This window comes from Tupaia chinensis, unplaced genomic scaffold (assembly GCF_000334495.1).
Source record: "Tupaia chinensis unplaced genomic scaffold, TupChi_1.0 Scaffold000197_1, whole genome shotgun sequence".
NCBI classification, from domain to species: domain Eukaryota; kingdom Metazoa; phylum Chordata; class Mammalia; order Scandentia; family Tupaiidae; genus Tupaia; species Tupaia belangeri.
The window spans coordinates 1,281,810-1,303,075 of NW_006159672.1; the positions used below are offsets into that span (position 1 = coordinate 1,281,810).

At 46.4% G+C, this 21,266-nt stretch overlaps 1 protein-coding gene across 1 annotated transcript in view; it reads left to right on the forward strand.

Moving 5' to 3' along the window:
* The window catches only part of PTPRE (protein tyrosine phosphatase receptor type E), a 178,786-nt gene that overhangs the window by 148,657 nt on the left and 8,863 nt on the right, over positions 1 to 21,266 (forward strand). The window contains 11 exon segments of the mRNA XM_006146917.3: positions 1,929 to 2,005; positions 2,951 to 2,987; positions 4,755 to 4,852; positions 8,819 to 8,938; positions 10,118 to 10,281; positions 11,975 to 12,110; positions 12,592 to 12,741; positions 13,741 to 13,834; positions 15,636 to 15,712; positions 16,900 to 17,034; positions 20,702 to 20,827. Of these exon segments, the coding sequence (XP_006146979.1) occupies positions 1,929 to 2,005; positions 2,951 to 2,987; positions 4,755 to 4,852; positions 8,819 to 8,938; positions 10,118 to 10,281; positions 11,975 to 12,110; positions 12,592 to 12,741; positions 13,741 to 13,834; positions 15,636 to 15,712; positions 16,900 to 17,034; positions 20,702 to 20,827 (1,214 nt within the window).

The window sequence follows — 21,266 nt, forward strand, 5'->3', positions numbered from 1 at the left end:
CCCCGCTGAGGAGGAAAGAAAAAAAAAAAAAAAAAAGGGGGAGCAAAAAAAAAAAAAAAAAAAACCCAAACAGGAAGCTCTTAGAAACTGCAAGATTCTAAATCTAACTAGAGGCTATTTTTTACCCTGTAGCTGTCCTCAAAGCATAATTGTGCACCAGCGCATGTGCTCAGTCAGAGCTATTTCTGCCTCTCATCGTCAGCCTCTGAGCTGGAGAGTCTCATAGTAAAGTCCGAGGGGCTGTCATTTGGTGGTTTGACACCCTGACCTCCCTAAGTGGACTGTGTGTCTCTGAGAACTGTACTGGCCCTCGTCTGCCAGCAGCAGGACAGTCCTGGCCCAGCAACACTCCCAGACAGTATGTGCCCCCAGCAGCCTTCCAGGTGAGGGCGGGGCACAGCGCACACCAGAAACACAACCCTCCTCAGTTTCATTCTTAAAGGACCTGAGAGGGGGAGGGAACAGGGACCAGGATGTAAGAATTATTCAGTCTCGTTAGTAAGCAGATACCAAGTTCTAACCGCCTAGCAAGCTCTGTGCTAGCACAGCATATACACCCATCCTGGGGCCCTGGCAGAGGCTGGATGTTCCTGGGAAAAGCCAACTAGCTCATCCCTTGTGAAGGAGGAGTAGCACCTAGCCCAGGACACTTCAGGGGGCCCATGAAAATGTTCTCATTTCTTTTAAAACCAGAAAAATGTACATACATAACCCAGCCTGGATTGCAGTTATCTTCTCACTAACTATAGAAGCAGTCGTAAAATAACATTTAATATTTTATGAAGGAAGGGGCCCATGAAGGTAGAACTGACTGAACCCATAACAGTCTAAAAGGAGCCCTGGTGGAAACCTCCCCGATGGGCATGTACACACACATGCTGTACCACACACATATACACATGACATACACACACAGTCCATTCAACACACACGTTCATGCAACACACACATCCCCATTTAACACATACACCTTGCACAACACAACATACCACATGTGCACAACACAAACATACCACAAACACACCAAATACATACAACACATTCCTATTTAGTATATACACATACATGTATACTGCATCCTACATGCATGCACATACCACAGACACATCATATACTCATACACACAGTACACACATACTGCATCACACATATCACAAATACATGACACACAATGGACACACACCAAACAGACACATATATACAACACACAACATATACACAAAACACAACATATATCACACATAGAGAACACACACTATACATACGACACTCACACATGCCACAGACATGCATACACACACCACATGCACGTACACACACACACATGCACACGGCACTTGCTCCTACCCTGAGAATCTACTTGTACATCAGGCCGGAATGCTCGAGGGGCTGCCCTGCATGCCCAGGCCAGGTCTGCGTGGCCCTGCTTATCTCCCAGCGTTAAGTAGTCCGCATAAGCTGAGGACTGGGGTTCAGAGTCCCTGTCCCCAAACCCTGACATCCACTTGTTCCCCTGGGTATAGTGGTCGTTTCCCTGGAAAGCCAGGGAGAGGGGACCCAGTTCTGTCCTGAGTTCTCCCCAGTGTGCCTGCACTTGTCAGTATTAGGGCCTGAAGTGAGGTTGTGAAAATGTGTTCATTGCACTGTGAGGTTCCTGGCGCATTCTGCTGTTCCCACCCTGGACACTGAAATTCTCCCACCGTCGTTGTTGTTCCACAGCTGGGACAAGCCAGTCTCCAATAAAGCAAGGACTTCCCACCCTCCTAACACTAGCATCGAGGGGCGTGTTCAAGGGGAATGTCTCTTCTACTCCCATGATTCGTATGGAAGAACTGGGGATGCCCTTTCTGGGGGTTAACACCTTAGTTGAAAGAAATATGTGGCACATTGATTCTTTATCCTAATACTATGTGTGTGTTTGCTTCCAGATGATCACTCTAGAGTGATTTTGAGTCAAGTGGATGGAATTCCCTGTTCAGACTACATCAATGCTTCCTACATAGATGTAAGTCAGCAGTTTCCCTGGCTATCTGGGGGCTGAGTGTGAATCCCTGCTGCCAGGCCATAAATTGTCACACCTTCCAGGGCAGTCTGATTACAAGTGCAAAGAGCATGGAACCACCCACGCTTTTCAAGCTAACATTTGCATCTGGGAATTTGTTTTCAAGAGACCCAGATAAGGTCTCATTATAGCATTATTTATATTACTGTCAAAACAAACAGACAGGGCTGGTTAATAAAACCTAAAATCATCTGCAATGGATTGTTGAAAACCCATTTTAATGGATCTTTAGAATCAATTTTATAAGTTATAAAATTTTCTTTAGAAGTATGTTACAGGACTAGTGGTTATGTATGATACTATGGCTTGGTGGTTAAGGCAGCTGGATCCCACATGACTGACTACACGGTTGAGTCTCAGACCAGGTGGCTTGAGAAACATGCCAGACACGTGTATATGCATGCTCAAAATCCCAACAGAAGGAAGAGATGGAGGAGAAGGGACTGTGGCATGACCAACCTATTCTCAAAGGCTGGCGGGGTGGCTCATCCCTGTGGTCTCAGCCACTCCAGAGGCTGAGGTAGGGAAATAGCAACACCATGAGACCTCTCTACACACACATACACACACACACACACACAGGCACACACACAAATAACATAAAAGAATTTGTAGTGATACATATTAACTCAAGTAAAATATAAATGCCTGTGTATCTGCTCATGTGTGCATGTCTAGGAAGGTATGATTAAGACTAGACAGGGGATATATGAAAGTCACATTTGTTATTCCTGAAATTAGCAGTGAATCTGCCTTTTTTCTTATTGTTTCCTATGTGTTCCAAATTCTCCACGATGAATATGTATCCCTTTCCTAACACTAACCATACAATCCTTTCACCAAAAAAAAAAACACTGAAAAATTTTACATCTGAATTTATTTTTCTAGGGTTACAAAGAGAAGAATAAATTCATTGCAGCTCAAGGTAAATTTTTTACTAAGTTAAATCTTGCACATTATTTTGGTAAAGTGATGTGAATGGTGCTTGTTTCCTTGTCTGTATGCCAGCACTGCCAAGGATTTGCATCAGTCCATCACATTCACGTGTGTACTGCTACGTTTAACAGATGTGTTGATGTCCATTCATTCGATGAATTTATGTATATACCAAATGCACGTGTGTTTTTACACCTGCGTGATTTAAACATGGGGCACACGATGGTCTAGTGGTTGCCGTCTCAGCAGGCTGTACCTACAGTAGATAACCTGGGGCTTCTCTCAGCTAGCTAAGCTCTACGTGAATCCTGGTTTTGGGGGCACAGGGAGGTGAGTAACTTTCACATGAAGCCATAGCCAAGAAGAGGTTTCAGCTGTGAAAACATGCCTCAGCCTTGCACATAATCCTATCTCATACAACCAGCCTTTCCAACCCAGCCTCCCATCTCACGCAGCCAGAGGCTGCCATCGGTGGGAACTGGCACTGCACTTGGGTACCAGGGGAGCTCTGACTGCATCTCCCAGGCTTCGTCACTGGTAGACCAAGAGTCTTTAGAACACTGAGTCTCGGGAACCAGCAGTTAGCGTAATGGCTATATCGCTGGACTCCCACGTAGTCAACCACAGTTCGCGTCCCCAACCCGGTGGCTTAAAACTCATGCCGGGTGCGTGTGCGTGCGTGCCCAAGATCCCGAGAGGAGAATGGAGGAGAAGGGATTGTGGCGTGACCATCCTCCCTGGGGGGTGATTTCTCGCTTTCTGTTTCTATGTCTCTGTCTGTCTGGCAAGCGCACACGCCCTATAGCAAAAACCTCTCCCAAAAAAAAAAAAGAACATTGAGTCTAAAAGTCAGTGTACATCAGAGTCACCCCAGGAGCTTGCTGCAGTGGAGATGCCTTGAGAAACAGGGGGATACACATACACACGCACACCCAGAGGACATCAAGAACACGCCCAGCTAAGACATCAGGAAACCTGACCAGCATTGGCTGAAAGATATAGAAGCCTGTTTTTCTCTCTGTAAGGAGACATCCAAAGGGAGACAGCCGAGGGTTGGGACAACAGCTCAGAAGAGAGGGACTTATTTATCTTCCTGCCCCACCCTCCTTACCTTGTACCTTTTACCCTCAGGGTCACAAAATGGCTGCTGCACCTCCAGGCACTGTCTGTATTCAGGCAGGGAGTGCACAAAAAGTACAGAGGGCTGTCTTCTAGTGACTCTTGTCTTTGGTTCAGATTCCCTCCCTAGGAATTTCGGGTCATACTTTACTGGACAGCACTGTGCTGAGAGATTGAGATATTTATAAAGGACAGTTTCTCTCTCTCTCTCTCACACACACACGTCCACTGTGATTCAGCAATTCTGGAGTGGGGTTTGATATCTCGAGGCTTTCACAAGCACATGGAGCAATTAGACATGCAGCTTTAGAGCCAGTCCTCATCTGAATTCCCCTCCTCTTGCCCATGAATATGATAATCCACACCATGCCCAATTATTTCGCTCCCCGAGGATTTCCTAGTCGCAGTTGAGTAAGTGTAGCAGCATAGGCGGGGAAGGCTGGAGACTTGCTTGTCCTTCCCAGCCTCTACTCTTTCTAGAACTCATTAGGGCATGAAGTCCCAGCAAGCTCGTGGCCCTTTTGTGCCTCAGAGAAAGCGGTGAACAGCCTTCCGGGGTACATGGGGCAGCATGCAAAGGCTGGCTTCCAGCAGTGACGTCTTTATGCCTTTTGACTTTGGAATTCTCTCCATCCAGGCCCTAAGCAGGAAACCGTTAATGACTTCTGGAGGATGATCTGGGAGCAGAAATCTGCTACTATCGTCATGTTGACTAACCTGAAAGAAAGGAAAGAGGTGAGCTCTAGGCATCTGCTCAATGAGTAGTTTCCTTTGAGCTGCTGTTGTTTGTGGGGTGTGCTTACCACTTCCTTTTCCTAGTCTCCTCCCTTCTTATCACTGCAGAAAAAAAAAAAAATTTTATCTTGAAATATATTCTCTGTGCTCCAAATACCTCATTGTCTTGATCTGTGATAGAAGACTGATGCAAGCCTCCTCTTTAGTAGGTGAGAGTGGTCCCTGGCTGGCCGACAGCTTGAACTCTATGATGGAGACAGTGAATTTATTTATTTATTTATGTATTTATGTATTTATTTATTTATTTTTAGGGAGTTTTTTATATAGAGTGCATGTGCTCGCCAGAGATACAGAGAGACAGAAAGTGAGAAATCACTTCCTATGCATGGGTGATGGCCATGCCACAGTCCCTTCTCCTCCATTCTCCACTTGAGATCTTGGGCATGCACGCTCATGTGCCTGGCGTGAGTTTTAAGCCACAGGATCTGGGACTTGAACCACAGTTGACTACGTGGGAGTCCAGTGACATAATCATCACACCATCTGCTGCTCCTAGAGGCAGTGGATTTTAGAATTTATGATTTTTGTATGTTGGGCATATAATGTAGTAAGGCCTCAGAGTGTAAATGAAATGGATTTCATGTCTATTATCCCAATGAACGACGTGCATTTGAAAAATAAGATATAGTGAAGGAATATTGCTTTACCTTCTAAATATATTGAATTAGCTGTTCCTAATTTTTTTAAATGCATATATATTATAAGAATTTGAAAGCCAGCACCTTTTTTCAGTGGTTAAGGGAGCTAGATCCCACGTGGCTAACCGTGGTTTGAATCCCAGCCCTGGCAACTTGAAAAGACACGCTGGTTATGCATGTGTGTCCCAGATCCTAACAGGACAGAGAGACTGAAGAGAAGGGATGGCTGCATGGCCACACCCCACTGGGGGTGCTTTTTCCCTCTCTCCTGTCTCTGTCTCTGTCTGGCAAGCCCATGTGCCCTCTGCAATCAAGAAAGAAAAAAGAATCTGAAACATCTACAAAGAAGAGAAGTTGAACTGACTCACTTCCTGATAAAACAAACACAGATTAGCTCCTGCTGTACGGGACCAGCTCTGTCCCAGCTGCCAGGATCAGCGTCTCCTCCCTAGAAATAGAAAGGGGGTAGGACTGGAGACCCTAGAGGTTTTTTCAGCAATAAGTGGGGATCTGTGTTTTAGGAAGTGAACTTGCCTTCCAAAATGAAAGAAGAATTGGGAGCTGGAGAGAGACTTGCCACAGGTGGGGCCCCCAATTCGGAGACTACTTCTAACAGGCCCTAGCATGAAGGCCCAGCTTGGTGGGAAATAGCTGTCCTGCCTGGCCCCACCCCGGGCCTGTCATGTCCTGAGCTCCACCTCTGCCCTCCCTCATGCACTGGTCCCAACAGCACCTGGCTCTGTGACAAAGGGCAGCTGTTTTCAGATGGAAGTGCCAGGTCTTGGGGAGTTTCTCAGCTGCAGCAGACAGAAGCAGGAGACCACAAACAGGGCAGACCATGAAGTACTCTCACCCCCATAGGGCCACTTCACTAATTGGTTCAACACTGGAAACACAGGGAATGGCCTCCAGCCATGTTTCCAGTGGGTTGAGAACAGGGTGGGCTTTTTGTTTTGTTTTCAACTGAGTCAGGTTGGTCTGAAGAGGGCTGTCTCTTCTCACTGAGTAAATCCTGTCCTTGTAATTCTTTGTCACCGGAAAGCATGACAGAAAGGAAGTAGGGGATTCCCAGGGGCAAGACACTTAACCCTGCCTTTGCTCAAGTTCCTGCGGAGGAGGAGGAACCCCCACTTTTGTTGTAGGAAGGGAGGAAGACACCTCACCACCGGGGCCTCAGATCCCCTGTGCATGGCCACCCACAGGGACTGGGCTTCCCGAGGGCCGCGTGTGCGAGTATGAAGCTAATGAGACTAGCACAGAACGGGGGAGATGCGGATGGTGCCTCTCCTAGTGCAGTCATGCTGTTGCCGTGACTCTGAGCTTTGTCTTGCTAATCTTCCTCCTGGGCCTTTTACTGGAGCTTTCCATCCTGTGACTCAGTGCTCGCCTGCTCCTGCATCTTGACTGTCATCATTTCAGATGAAATCATTTCCCAATAGAGTTCCCTTTTTCTTAATTGCTTACACTTCTGTGCGGGCCCTGTGGCTTCCACATCTTGAGCTCTGTTGCGAAATGCCTCTGCTCTGGCATCTCATGAGCTGATGGGTGGGAGGGGAAGGTCAAGGGGTAACGGCCACAAGCAGAGTCCCAAGTCCTTGCTGCTGCTGGAGGCCAGGCTCTCAGGAGGATCTCGAGGCCCACACAGGCTTCCCAAGCCAGGTATTCAGGTGTTGACTGCTCTTAGGGGCTTTTTCAGAGACCCTGGGGGGAATGGAGGACCAGCCCTCAGCCAGGGTTAAGAAGGGGACGTTCGTCTGTGGCTGTAATAAATAAAAAGGTGCTGATCTCTGGTAAATACCAGATGAGGATCAGTCCTCGTGACCTGACCTCACATAGACTATTTTCAGGATAAACTGTCGGATATTTGGAAAACCTATTAAATTCCAGAGACTTCTCTGTGGTCTATAACCACATCTATCCCCCCCACCCCACCGTTTTGGTTTGTTTGTGTTTTGCCATGGAGTGCATGAGCTCACCAGAGAGAGACAGAGAAAGGAAAATTAAGAAGCAACGCCATACCGCAAGCTTTTCTCCATTCTCTTCTTGGGGGTTTAGGCACATGCACCTGGTGTGAGTTTTTTTTTTTTTTCTTTTTTTAGAATTTTTTTGTTATAGGGGGCATATGCTCACCAGAGAGAGACAGAGAGACAGAAAGCAAAAAAATATGCCCACCCAAGGGGCATTCTCCTCTTGGGATTTTAGACACGGATGCACACATGCCTGGCGTGAGTTTTAAGCACCAGGTCTGGGACTCGGACCATGGTCACCTATGTGGGAGTCCAACGATGTAATCATTGTGCCACCTGCTGGTCTCCTTGGCATGAGGTTTAAGCCAAGGACTTGAACCCACGTTGTCTATGTGGAAATCAAGCACTTTAACCACCACTCCATCTGCTGGTCTCAGATCTATTCCCTCCTTTGGTGGATCCTCATTCATTCATGTATTCCCTGCTGATAGAGGACTTCATGGCGAGTTAGGGACTGGACGTGCTGGAAAGCAAAAGGGCTCTCGGAATTCGTGTTTGGAGTCGTTTTGATGCAAGAGGACGTAGGGAGTCAGAGTACGAGGCCTCTTTTAACACTGTGCTCACCCACGGGCTCCCACTTCTGCATAGTTCTTAGTGAAAAATGCACACTACATTGATCACGCACATTCTTCCACTGCAGGCTGGCAGTGATGCCGATTAGGTTGGTCCTTAGAGAACTGAGTTGGGGGTGGTGCGGACAACTGCTGAATCTGGAAGAAAATGTTCAGGGAAATTCTGCGTCCTTAGGGGCTTGGTGTGAGTCCTGCCCACAACCTAAGGGTCATTTTGGCATAGGCTCCCCAACTCTGAAGGACGCAAGCTCAGCATGACCAATCCAGTCAGCTCAGTAAAACAGGTGAGGACCAGACAGTGGGCCAGTGGAGGCCACAGAGACCCATGTGGGAAGATTCCTGCACATTGGGCTGGCTGGGGCCAGAGGTGGCTTGGGGACCCTGTTGAGGGTACCTGTCTCTCAGTCTGTCTCTCATGAAAGAAATAAATTAATTTGGGAGAAAGAAATGAAATAAAATGCATGGGATTAGTAAATGAATGAACAAATGAGACATTATTGATGTTGAAATAAGAAATAGTCATAGTCTCAGGGCTGCCCTTAACCAGTTTTGTGGCCTCAGTTTCCCCACTTATAAGGCAAACACATTTCTCCAGGGAGTTTGGTGGGGGGAAAGAATGGTGAAGAGCCCCTATAGATCTATTTATTTCTGTTTTCTTGCTCCATGCAGGAAAAGTGCTACCAGTACTGGCCCGACCAGGGCTGTTGGACCTACGGGAACATCCGAGTGTGCGTGGAAGACTGCGTGGTCCTGGTAGACTACACCATCCGGAAGTTCTGCATACAGCCAGTAAGCCTTCCCAGTCCCCGACTTTCCAGAAGGGTCATGCTGCCAGAGCACCATGTTCAGAGTGAACACAGTTCTGTGCTTTCTTACATGGAAAGCTCTCCTCCCCCAGCCCAGTTCTGCAGTGGCTCTTTCTGAGTGGGCTGGGATGGGGCGCCAGAGCACATGGCTCTGGCATGGGACAGTGAGTAGGCGGGTTGGTTGGCAGAGTAGGACAAGAGTCAGGAGCCCCTGAGTCTATAGAAAGTGCTGGGCTTCCCTGCTCCCAGGGACCGTACTGGACCATCCCAGGAGGAAAATGAGTCGGGTGGAAGGACATGGAGGGGAGTCCCCCCCCACAAGTCGCATGGCATCATCTTACACATTTTTAACACTGTCAAAATTATGTCTGAGGTCTTATTTTTCATACCTATTTCCTGCTAGTCCTCTCTAAAAGAATTTATGGCAGACTTTAATAAAAATATCCATATACAACATGCAGATGAAATAAAGATGCAAGAGGTATAAAGGCCACAGAGAAAACAGAAATCAGTTTATCAGGAATCAAAGCTAAAGTGGTTGGCATGATGAGATCATAGAACATGCTTGCTTCTCACCCAGACACACAGGCACACATGCATGTACACATGCATACACTTCCAAATGCACTGTTTATGTCCCTCCATGCTCTGGGGCAGGTAGAGAAACCCACGGGCTCTAGATAGAAAAGCTGAGAGAGACTCTGAAGGCAGGTCTGAGAGTCTCCAAAGAGTAGAACAACCATGTCATCTTTCTCCCCAAATGAAGACACTTTGAGTGACAGGGTGTGCCATTGGTAATTCCCCAAGACCACGGGTGTGAAGTGGGACTATGTGAAGTGGGGCATGCCCAGCCTGCTTACAAGTGGGGCTCTTGAGCCTTAGGACCAGCTGCTTCAGCCTGCCTGGCCTGGGCATAACCAGGTGCCCGTGGGCCCAGCTCTGCACTCTCAGGAAGTAACCATGCGCCATGTCTCTGGCCAGCAATATGAAGCACCAGGGCTGTCATTCAGGGCGTTCTGCACCATGGACGGGCCTTGCCCTGTATGGCTGCCACGGTCTGGGTGACACGGGAGAGCAGGAGCCAGTGCCCTCAGAATGAGACTTTGGGGTGGGCAGGAGTAAGGGATGCCCTCCCCACTCACATCTCCTTGTGACCCTGCAGCAGCTCCCCGATGGCTGTAAAGCCCCGCGGCTCGTCTCACAGCTGCACTTCACCAGCTGGCCCGACTTCGGAGTGCCTTTCACCCCCATCGGGATGCTGAAGTTCCTGAAGAAAGTAAAGGCACTCAACCCCGCGCACGCCGGGCCCATCGTGGTCCATTGCAGGTACATCTGAGGCAGGGGCCATGTGCAAGACCCTTGGGGATGGGAGGACTCACTTCTCGTGGGGAAATGACCAGTGGATCCATATCAAGGAGAACAGAGGTGCAGGAGAGTGGAGGGGACACAGGCGCCATGTGCAGTTACTGAGCAGCAGCGCAGAGAGCCCTGTGGGGAGAGAGCCAGCAGGAAGTGCAGCTCCCAGCGTATTCCATGGTGGCTGAGCCCCCTCTTCAATGGCATCTGAACCCTCATACGTAAAAACAACAAAAGCTGAGAGACCCAGGAGAGCTGTTGGGAGTGGAGGTCTGGGGGCGGGGGGTGCGAGGTTCCCCTTGACTTACCCTCCCCCAGGGTATCCCAAGTCACCTCCAGAAATGGACAGAAACCACACTTCCACAGAACCCCCCTCCCATACACAAGTAATTTAGAAAAGCAGGCTGAGGTCAGGCGGTCTGGGGCTGCTCCCAAAGCACAGCCAGTCGCCAGAGCGGAGTCCTCCAGAGCAGGCTGTCCTAGGCATGGGTCACTTCACCTCTCTTAGCCTGGTTTCCTCATTCACAAAACGGAAGGAAACCTAGGAGGAGCCTGTGACTCGCATCAGGAGTGGGCTTTGTCCAACACAAAAACTATCTGAATGTAAGCTCAGGCCACTGCTCCGGATTTTCTTTTTCCTTTTCTTTTTTTCTTTTTCTTTTTGAGGAGGTTTATGCTGTAGGGCGCGTGTGCTCGCCAGACAGGCAGAGAGAGTCAGAGAGACAGAAAGCAAGAAATCACCCTCCAGGGGGCATGGCCACGCTGCAATCCCTTCTCCTCCATTCTCTTCTCGGGATCTTGGGCACGCATGCACACGCGCCCGGCGTGAGTTTTAAGCCACTGGGTCTGGGACGCAAACCACGATCGACTACATGGAAGTCCAGCGACATAGCCATTACACTAACTGCTGGTCCCCTGCCCCGGCTTTTCTGTCCCTCAGAGAGAGGCCTGCTTGTGCCCACCAATGCTTTGGCCTCACTGGGGGCCACTTTGATTCGATCCCGTGTTCCCAGCAGTTACAGACAGGTTCATGCCGAGGATCCCAGCACTGCCAGGGACAAGAGCTACCTGCACACAGTGATGTTGGCGCCCTGCACCTGTCCCACAGATGTTTAGGATGCTGACAGAATGCCTTCCCCAAGTCTCAGCAGGACCCCGTTTCTGGGGCCAAGCAAGAGCTGGATCATGCCCCACCCACCCACCAATGCAACCCATGCTGAGAGGAGTTTTCAGGGTCAGGTAACAATCATCTTACACATGTCACCTCACTTAATGCTCCAAGACAGGTGACAGACATTATTTGCACAGTTTGACAGAGGAGGAAGCTGAGACCCGACAATGTGGCATAGTGGATCTGAGGTTCCTCAGCTTCCAAGGATACATTCCCTGGCCAGGAAACAATGACATAAGAAGACAATGTTTGGTAATAGAAAAAAAAAATATATATATATAATATATATATTTGAGACCCTTTTAACAGTTTCTGTAGTTGTAGGAACTTGAGATCGGTTTACTAGCGCCCCCTGGTGGCCTCACTGAGGATTTGCTCTTTATTAACTAAGGAAAAGTAACTTAGAGGCATTTCCTGGTGTGCAGGTTGAGGCCCTGGCATTTATGTTAGGGGGACGTGATCCACGATTTGGTGTCTTTCTGTTTCCCGCAGTGCGGGTGTGGGCCGGACAGGCACCTTCATCGTGATCGACGCCATGATGGACATGATGCATGCCGAGCAGAAGGTTGACGTCTTTGAGTTCGTGTCCCGAATCCGCAACCAGCGGCCTCAGATGGTCCAGACAGATGTGAGTACTGCCTTCCTCTCGTCCTGGTCTGAGCTTCACAAGGCAGACCCGGTCGCCTTACCATGCAGGCCATGTGCAACCACTGTGCCTCCCCACACAGTGGACCCTGGGCTTGATTGCATCGAGCAACCAGCCTTGAGCATATCCAGGGTCAGACCTGGCTTCACTCCCCATTCCACCTGTCCCTGTCCATAGGGCCTTGGAGACCCTCTACCCTCCTCCTTCAGATCCATATGTGAAACAGGATGGGGGGATTCTGCTATTCTGATGTGGCATCCTCATTAAATACCAGCCACGGCCAGTGTCTCTACTCAAGGGCATGAACGGTCATTATGCATGGCCATTAAACTGCTCTTGGCCCTTAAGCTTTCTTCTGTTGACAAAACAAGAAGGAAAAGAGAGGGCCCCCCATGGGCTGCTGGGCTCAGTATGGGCAGAGGCCGGAGTGGAGGAGAGGTGTGAGCTCCCCTCTGCCCTGCAGATGCAGTACACATTCATCTACCAAGCCTTACTTGAGTACTACCTCTACGGGGACACGGAGCTGGACGTGTCCTCCCTGGAGAAGCACCTGCAGAGTCTGCACGGCACTGCCACCCACTTCGACAAGATCGGGCTAGAGGAGGAATTCCGGGTGAGTGCGGTAGACTCAGGTCTACATTCTCTGGTGGGAAACTGAGTAAATGGGCGAATGTGGAGATGCAGCCACTGTCTGTCATTTAACTTGTGGTTCACTCCAGAAAGAGGGAAGATGCCTGGGCTGTGACTTGCCAGGGAAGAACTGTCAGAGCTCTGCAATAATCCAGGGACTTTCAGAGCTTTACTTGTGGTTCACTCCAGAAAGAGGGAAGATACCTGGGCTGTGACTTGCCAGGGAAGAACTATCAGAGCTCTGCAATAATCCAGGCAGGGTAGTGTGCCTTACACACTTTTTTATTTCCCAGGTTTTTGTTTGGTTGGTTGGTTGGGCTTTTTTGCCACAGGGTGCATGTGCTCATTGGAGACAGACATGGTGCAGGGGCTATGCTCACACCACAATCATTTCCCCTCTATTTCTTCATTCTGTTGGGATTTGGGGCATGCATCCACACATGCCTAACAGGTTTTTCAAGCCACCAGGGCTGGGATCCAACAGCAGTCAACCAATGTGGGATCTGGCTTTTTTAACTATGAGGCTATGGGGCCTGCCTTCATTTCTTAATATGAAGAAGACTTTTTTTTTCTTTTTTCTTTTCTTTTTCCTTTTTTTGGAGAGGTTTTTGCTATAGGGTGCGTGCACTCGCCCAAGAGACAGAGAGAGACATAGAGACAGAAAGAGAGAAATCACCCCCCAAGTGGCATGGCCACGCCGCAATCCCTTCTTCTCCAATCTCCTCTCAGGATCTTGGGCATACACGTACATGCACCCAGCATGAGTTAAAGCCACCAGGTCCAGGAATCGAACCGCAGTCGACTACATGGGAGTCCAGTGACATAGCCATTACGCTAACTGCTGGTCCCAAGAATACTTCTTGATATGGAGATATACATTCCCATTTCACAGGCAGCCTCCTCACCCGTAGTCATGTGATGAAGAGGGTTGCTCAGGAGGGTCAGAGTCCTAACTCTGTCATTATGTCCTTCTCGGCTATAGAAACTGACCAATGTCCGGATCATGAAGGAGAACATGAGGACAGGCAACTTGCCAGCAAACATGAAGAAGGCCAGAGTCATCCAGATCATCCCGTGTAAGCAGCCCTAACCCCTCACAGCAGGACTGGGACAGGGCTAGCTCCGGGTGGCTCAGGTGCTCAGAATCATTGACCACGTACCTCTGTAAACCAGTCAGGAGCAGGGAGATCTCTAGGCCCAGGCTAAGGACTCCTGGGTGCTGTGTCAAGTGTCAGGAAGCAATGGCCCACCTGTAAAGCACTCAGTGACCCAGACAGTCCTGCATGTATATCAGGTGGGCAACGCAAGACACAGGCTTCAAAACCGGGAAGGGGGGTTGAATCAGGAATCCCAGGGAGGACAAGCATGGAAGCCGAGAGATTTGCTGCTGCATGTGTGGCTTGGCGCCTCCCTATTCCATGTTGCATTCAATGTTTCCCAGACCTGGGTGGAGAAACGTGTCCCTTTACACAAAGGGGACAGTGAGCAACATGGCCAGGGCCATGCAGGCAGCAAGGAGCTAGGTCATACCTGAGACAAATCCAGACAAGACCTTCTAGGAAAAGACTCTGGCCTTGGGAGGGCAAGAAATGGGCCCTGCCCAAGTGGGAATCCACCTAGGTTATGGGTGAGGGAGGGCCATGAAGGAGCAAGAGCAATGTCCAACAAGGAGGCAAGGATCCCCATGCAGTGGGCAGGGTGAGGAATCAGGGCCTCCTTCAGTGGGAAAAGGGACACCATGAAACCTGGCCAAAAGTGGACTCCACAGGCATCCGAGATAACTCGGAGGGAGTGGGAGAGTAAGAGAGCTCGGCGTTGGAGAAGAGGATGTGTGTGTGCCCCTTTATGGTCCTCATGGGACTCATGACTCACCATCATGAGACAGCTGTCAACTGGCTTGCTTTCGTGGCATCACACCATGTTCCTGGGGGCCACGCAGAAGCTCCCCCAGCCTCAGATGCTTGATTCTTTGTGGTCTGGTGTCTGCCAGCAGTTCTAGGTCGGTTGGCTTGTCACTCTCCTTTCACTCCTTAAGTGCAGTGGTCTTGGTTTGTTTGCTTGTTTTAAGTTAATTTATGAGAGAGAGACTGACCCCTGACAAGGTCTCATCACACTGTCACTCTACTCTCTCCCTGGCCTTTCAGGCAGCTAAGCTTCTAGGTGCACCCACAGGTACACCCTGTGTGTTCAGGTTGACATGGGATCTGAACCGGGGGCCCTTTCCTATGGCTCCGATATTGTGCAGTGGGGTCCTACTGCTTATGCCACCATAGCTGGGCCTAAATGTAGTTTTTGTTTTGTTTTCTTCATTCATATTTTTAAAAATAAGAGACAGAAAGAGAGAGAGGTACACACAGGCACCCCAGCAGGGACTCACACTGTGATCCTCCCAGCTTTCCCAGTCATTCAAGATCCTGGCCGTGCTTTTGCATAGCCCCCAGGAGCATGATGTGACTCGATGAAAGCAAATCTGCTTACAGCTATTTTATGATGATGGGGTGTGCATCCCTCAAGGACATGTCTGTAATGAGGCATTCACAGGTCAACCTGGAACCCAAACTCTACTGCTTCCAGCACTGCAGAGTATTGTCCAAGACTACTGCAGCTGGACCATTATATGTAGTGTTTTCTAATGCTTATATTTTGATATGTATTACATCAACTCAAAAACCAAAACTGATCACTGGATTATTTTCAACCAAAAATCTTTCCCTGGGCCACTTTAATGAGCCTATTTGATAAAATAAACTCTCCAGAGAGTTGCTTTACTTACTGATTTTACCAATAAGGTTGTATATTGGAAGCTTGTAGCAACAGATTGAAGTTTGCAAGACAGGATCATATTTGTTTTAACTAAAAGAAAATACCGCTTTGCAGATGATTTCAATCGAGTGATCCTTTCTATGAAGAGGGGTCAAGAATACACAGACTACATCAATGCATCCTTCATAGACGTAAGTATATTGGTCCGAGTTGTGTTTTGGATAGATGTACGTTTTCTTCAATATGACCACACGGACTCTTTTTTTCTTTTTTTTTTTTTTTCCTTTTTTCTCTTTTTTATTTTCTTTTTCAGAGAGAGAGATTTTTTGTTAAAGGGCATGTGTGCTCGCCGGAGAGACAGACACACAGAGACAGAAAATGAGAAATCACCCCTCAGGGGGCATGGCCAAGCCACAGTCCTTTCTCCTCCATTCTCCTCTCAGGATCTTGGGCACACACGCCCGGTGTGAATTTTAACTCACCAGGTCTGGGACTCAAACCGCGATCGACTATGTGGGAGTCCAGCAATGTAACCATTATGTCATCTGCTGATCCCTGACCACACAGACTCTTGATTAACTTGGTTTCACAGTCAGAAAAAATAGACACACCTCTGGAAACGCAACCATTTTATTAGTAGCATTATTTGCTTTGAAAACAAGAAAACAGTAAACATGGGAAATTAAGGAAATTGGCTATTGTGTGTTCTCCTTTTCATCTATTGCTATTTTTCTTTCATCTAGCTCTTATACACCGGTTACACGTGCAGTGCTTCCTAGTACTTTCTCGTATGTCATTTCTCCAACACAATACAATTGTGGACAATACAATTACGTGGTCAGGGCACACAGACACGCACTGTCTTCATGCACAGGAAGTCAAGTTACTAAAAAAACTTGCAGAAAAAAAGCACCGCAGCCAACTGTGTGTTCGTATTTCCATCTGCAGATGAGAAAACTGTACCAGATATCAGTGGGGTCCTGGTAGAACTGGCATTTGAACCCACTTCCTTTAACTCTTCACCCAGGGGCCTTTGCACCACCATGATGCCACTCTAGCTATACCACACAAACATGTTAAAATCAAAGCCACCAGCTGCTGTTGGGTGGCCATAAATGACTGGCATTTCATAAACCCTACCCTGGATGACTGCAGGTGCTAAAACTACACACCTGCAGTGTGTAGTTTTCAAATAAAGTGAGCATCTTGGCCTGCTTCTTGGGTAGGTACATCTATGCACCAAGTGGGATTTGGTTCAGGCCATGGAAGACTGGAGAGCTTCCCTCATCAAATCGTAAGTTGTCCTAAATACATGTGGAAGGCAGTGAAACTGAGATGGAAGGAAGTTATACCTTTACTTCTGCCTCCCTATTTGAAGGGCTACCGACAGAAGGACTATTTCATCGCCACCCAGGGGCCACTGGCACACACGGTTGAGGACTTCTGGAGAATGGTCTGGGAGTGGAAGTGCCACACGATCGTGATGCTGACCGAGGTGCAAGAAAGAGAGCAGGTGAGGAGTGCACACCGCCCCCTTGACCCTGGGCCCTCCAGGACCAGTCTGTGCTCCTGGGGTGACCGTAGCTATTCAAGACATGACTCACCTGCCCTCAGTACTACAAATACAGTGAGGCCTAGCCAGTTCTACTGAGGAAGGAGAGAGGTTAGCCATGGAAATGATCTCATTTCACTCTTTTGGGGAGATTGGAGCAGGCTGACCCTAACTACCCATTGACTTTGTCCTTAGCCTCATTTTATTTCATCTGCTTTAAAATTCTGCCATTTCGTATTTGTCAAGGTCACAATTTGTTGTAATAAATGTTGAAGAATTTATTCATTTTTTATCAAAACATAAAGATATAGCCTTTGATATGTGTACCTAACTGATCTTGTCCTAATCAAACTGAATAGTTAAATGTTGCCCTTTTCCCAAAGATCCATCCATAGCTTTCCTGATTTATATTTATTAATAACATGATAAATACTCATGATCCCACCACTCAATGGAAAAACCAAACTTTTACCAATAATGTACATCTGTCTAGGTGCTCCCCTAAGACATAACCACTATCTGAGTTTTATGTTTTGATTTCTTTGATTTTTTTTTTTGGAAAATCAATTATATTGAGATATATAATTTGCTTACCAGTTTCTCTTTTTAAAGGATACAATTCACAGGGTTGGGCAACCATTACTTCTATCTAATTTCAATTTTTATCACCCCCCCAAAAAAAAATTAAAAAAAAAAACCCATAGGGTTAATAGTCCCTTCTCATTCATCCATGACTCAGCCCAGGGCAACCACTAATCCACTTTCTCACTTTCTGGGTTTACTAATTATGGACATTAAGAAAAATATAATCATACGGTATATGACTTTTAGTGACTAAGTTCTTGAATTTAACATCTTGTTTTAAAAGTTCATGTCCATCAACTGATGAACAAATAAACAAAATGTGTAATAGTATATCCATAAAATCAATACTATTTCTCAATTTAATAAATAAACCAAGGCCAACAGGTGGCATGGTGGCTAAGGGCAGTGGACTCCCACATGGTCTACCATGGTTTGAGTCCCAGACCTAGCGACTTGAAAATCATACTGGATATACATGCATGCATGCCCAAAATCCCAAGAGGAGAATGAAGAGAAGGGATTGCAGCACGGCTATTCCCCCTAGGGTGTGATTTCTCACTTTCTCCCCCTACCCCATCTCCCCATGAGCGCATATACCATATGGCAAGAACCTAAATATAAATGAATGAATGAATGAATAAATGAAGTACTGATTTGTGGTATAACACAAACCTTCAAAACAAGATGCCTGAGACCAGCAGATGGCGTAATGGTTATGTTGCTGGACTCCCACATAGTAGATACAGTTTTAGTCCTGGGCCAGGCGCATGAGTGTGCCCCTAGACAAAATCCTAAGAAAACAACAGAGGAGAAGGGATTATGGTGTGGCCATCCCCCGGGGGCGGGGAAGGGAGGATTCTTTGCTTTCTGTCTCTCTGTCTCTCTCTATCTCTCTGGCAAGCACATTTGTCCTATACTAAAAGTCTCTCTAAAATATTTTTAAAATAATTTTAAAAATTAAAAAGATAAAAATGAAGTCTGAATTCAAGATCTCAGTCAAAAGAGGCCACACGTATGGTATGATTCAATTTATCTTAATCTCCAGAATAGACAAATTGGCTTTGGGGCAATTATATATAATGCTGCTATGAATGTTTAAGTGTATATTTTTACATGGACATGTTTTTTTTTTCATTTCTCTTGGGTTATATATTTAGGAATGGAATTGCTGGGTCATATCATCTGTCTACATTATAAATTTTTGTTGTTTAATAGTTTTCAAGACCTGCTGGGCTGTTTTCAGCTGCCCCATCTCACGTTCCCACCACTAATGTACAAGAGTGACTCCACATCCCCACCAACACTTTTATCATTTGTCTTTTTTATTAAAGTTGTCCTAGTAGATGGGTTCTTTGATTTAAAAAAAAAAAAAAAACCATTGTTATGTAATATATATGTATGCCTAAAGAAGCTATTATTTAGTTTGCTTGGTTTTGAACTTTATAAAATGGCCTCATCACATTGGGTCATCTGAAAAGTCATGATGTATGTTTCTATGGTTTTCTGTGCAAAAATGCATCATGACTTTTCAGACAACTCAATAGTATGTAGTCTTATGGGACTTACTTTTTCCACTCAAACTTGTGCTTTTGATATTTTTCTATGCTCATGTCTTTAAATATAATCATCATCAACACTATTTCAGTACATCCCATCATACACCCCAAATTCATTTATTTATTTCTTGTGGACATTCAATTTTATTCCATTTTGTTGTTTTATCTATAGTGCTGTCCATACATTCTTATACATATCTATACCTCATAAGAAGCAGTATGTATCAAAAAAAAATGCTGCATTGGAGAGTATGTTATAGTTTAAATTTGCACGATAATTCCTAACTATTTATTTCCAAAGTGACACCAGCAATGTATCTACATCATTCATCTATACACCTAGTATTCTCAGGTGCCCTCATTTTTAGTAACCGAATAGGTGACAATATCATCTTTTTGTGACTTTGATTTGAATTTCTCTGATTCCTACAAGGTCAAGCATCACTTTATATATTTGTGGATGGTATATTTTGCTCTTATGCGAAGTTCCTATTCTTACCCTTTATTCATTTTTTTTACTGGATTGTTTGTCTTTTCCTAATTTAAAAAAAATATATATTTAATTTTTTTAATTGCTGTTCTTCAGTTTGGCCAGAAAGAGACAGAGACAACAGAGAGAGAGAAAGAGGAAGAGTGAGAAAGCAAGCTACCAGGTCCAGGACTTGAACCATAGGCAGCCATGTGGGAGTCCAGTGCCTTAGTCACCATGCCACCTGCCGACCCCTGTCCTTTCCTTAATGATTTATAGGTGTTCCTTACATATTCTTGATACTAATCCTTTATTGGTTTTATGTATCGAAAACATTTGTCACCGTATGTGATCTGTCCCCTAATGGCATTTGTTAATGAACACAAGAGAATGTTGTTGTAATTTGATATTTCCATCCTTCTTGTCATGATTGGTTAACTCTTGGGGATCTTATTGAGTAAAGCCTTCAGGATCCTGAAGTGAAAAGATAGTTTCTTCTCCTAAAGGTTTCACAAATCTTTATTTCACCTTAAGTCTTAACCAATTTGGCTTTATTTCTATTAAGGTTCAGAACTACTGTATATGGTAATGCAGATTTTATTAGGACATCGGGAAAGTCGTGATGTATTTTTCTATGCAAAAATGCATCACGACTTTCTTGACAACCCAACATATGCCCAGCTCTAGGAAGAGCTGGCGCATTCATATCAGCCTTGGTAGGGTGAGAGTCAAGAGTCCTATTTCATCCTTCCCACAGAGAAAGCCAATTATTCTGGTTTCATTTGTCACATAATCTCTCCTTTCTGTAATGTGTTTAAGTCCCATACATGTGTCTGTTTCTAGACTCTCAATTCTGTTCCCTGGGTTGACAAGTATCAATGGCCATTCACATTCATATTAACATAATACTTTTTTATCAGATGAATTAGTTAAATGGTTTGAGAGCAATTTTGCATCATAAAGTTAAAATACTAGCAGCAGAGACTTAAAGCAAGACAATTTTGTTTTATCCCCGTAGGATAAATGCTGCCAGTATTGGCCATCAGAAGGCTCAGTTACTCATGGAGAAATAACTATAGAAATAAAGAACGATACTCTTTCTGAAGCCATCAGTATACGAGACTTCCTGGTCACTTTCAATCAGGTATTGTTGCCATATCTCTTTAAAGGCTTGTAGACCCAATTAACTGCAGCCATCACTCAGGGTTCTGCTCATCACTGTACCAGAATGTGGCTCTGTACCTCTTATGCTCCTTCAGCCCCTTTCTAAGCCCCAGATAACTATGAATGGCTGCTGGGCTTACTAGGAATCCCTGTGACCCCCTGGCAGATCTCTCATGAAATTTGCATCTCCATGGTCCCCTGCATCCTTGCTGGAGGCCAAAGGTGGCAGGACAGAGAGACTGGCTCTCAGAGCCACTGCATTCACTGTCTCCTGCTCTCTTCTCAGCAGAATGACATTAACAGAGGGCGGGAGGAACAAAGGGGACAAATAGAGCCATGGAAGCCTCTCAGGGCCCTCCTCTAGGTACTTGCTGAGAACCCCCAACTCATCCTTGTCCCTTCTGGGTCCTGGACTCTGC